Raw genomic sequence first — 360 nt, forward strand, 5'->3', positions numbered from 1 at the left:
GTACTACATGAATATGAAGTGTAAAGACACATGAAAAAATTTCAACATACTTCTCATGTTGCCCCAACTGATCATAACAGTAAGATCTATTTCCGAAGAAGCGGTGGTCGTTTGGATCAAGGCGGATGGCATCTGTGAAGAGTCTAACCGCCACTGAATATTGTCCTACACTAGCCGCCTCATTGCCACGGATTGCCAGTTGTCTCGACTGTAGCACCACTGGGTCAATACCTGGGTGGAAATGGAGTATATATATTTTTTTGTTTTTGTTTTTAATAATAATTGTAGATCTCTCAAATGTTCCTCGACATGTCCAGAATTTATATTCTTACAAAACTATTGCATACGTGAAGTAAACTA

At 38.6% G+C, this 360-nt stretch overlaps 1 protein-coding gene across 1 annotated transcript in view; it reads right to left on the minus strand.

The window, feature by feature from the left end:
• LOC119594210 (nucleolin-like) overlaps positions 1 to 360 on the minus strand; it is a gene marked incomplete at its 5' end in the record, with an annotated part of 42,003 nt that overhangs the window by 26,545 nt on the left and 15,098 nt on the right. Inside the window, 1 exon segment of the mRNA XM_037943281.1 lies at positions 51 to 231. Within this exon segment, the coding sequence (XP_037799209.1) occupies positions 51 to 231 (181 nt within the window).

This window comes from Penaeus monodon, chromosome 33 (assembly GCF_015228065.2).
Source record: "Penaeus monodon isolate SGIC_2016 chromosome 33, NSTDA_Pmon_1, whole genome shotgun sequence".
Lineage (NCBI taxonomy): Eukaryota > Metazoa > Arthropoda > Malacostraca > Decapoda > Penaeidae > Penaeus > Penaeus monodon.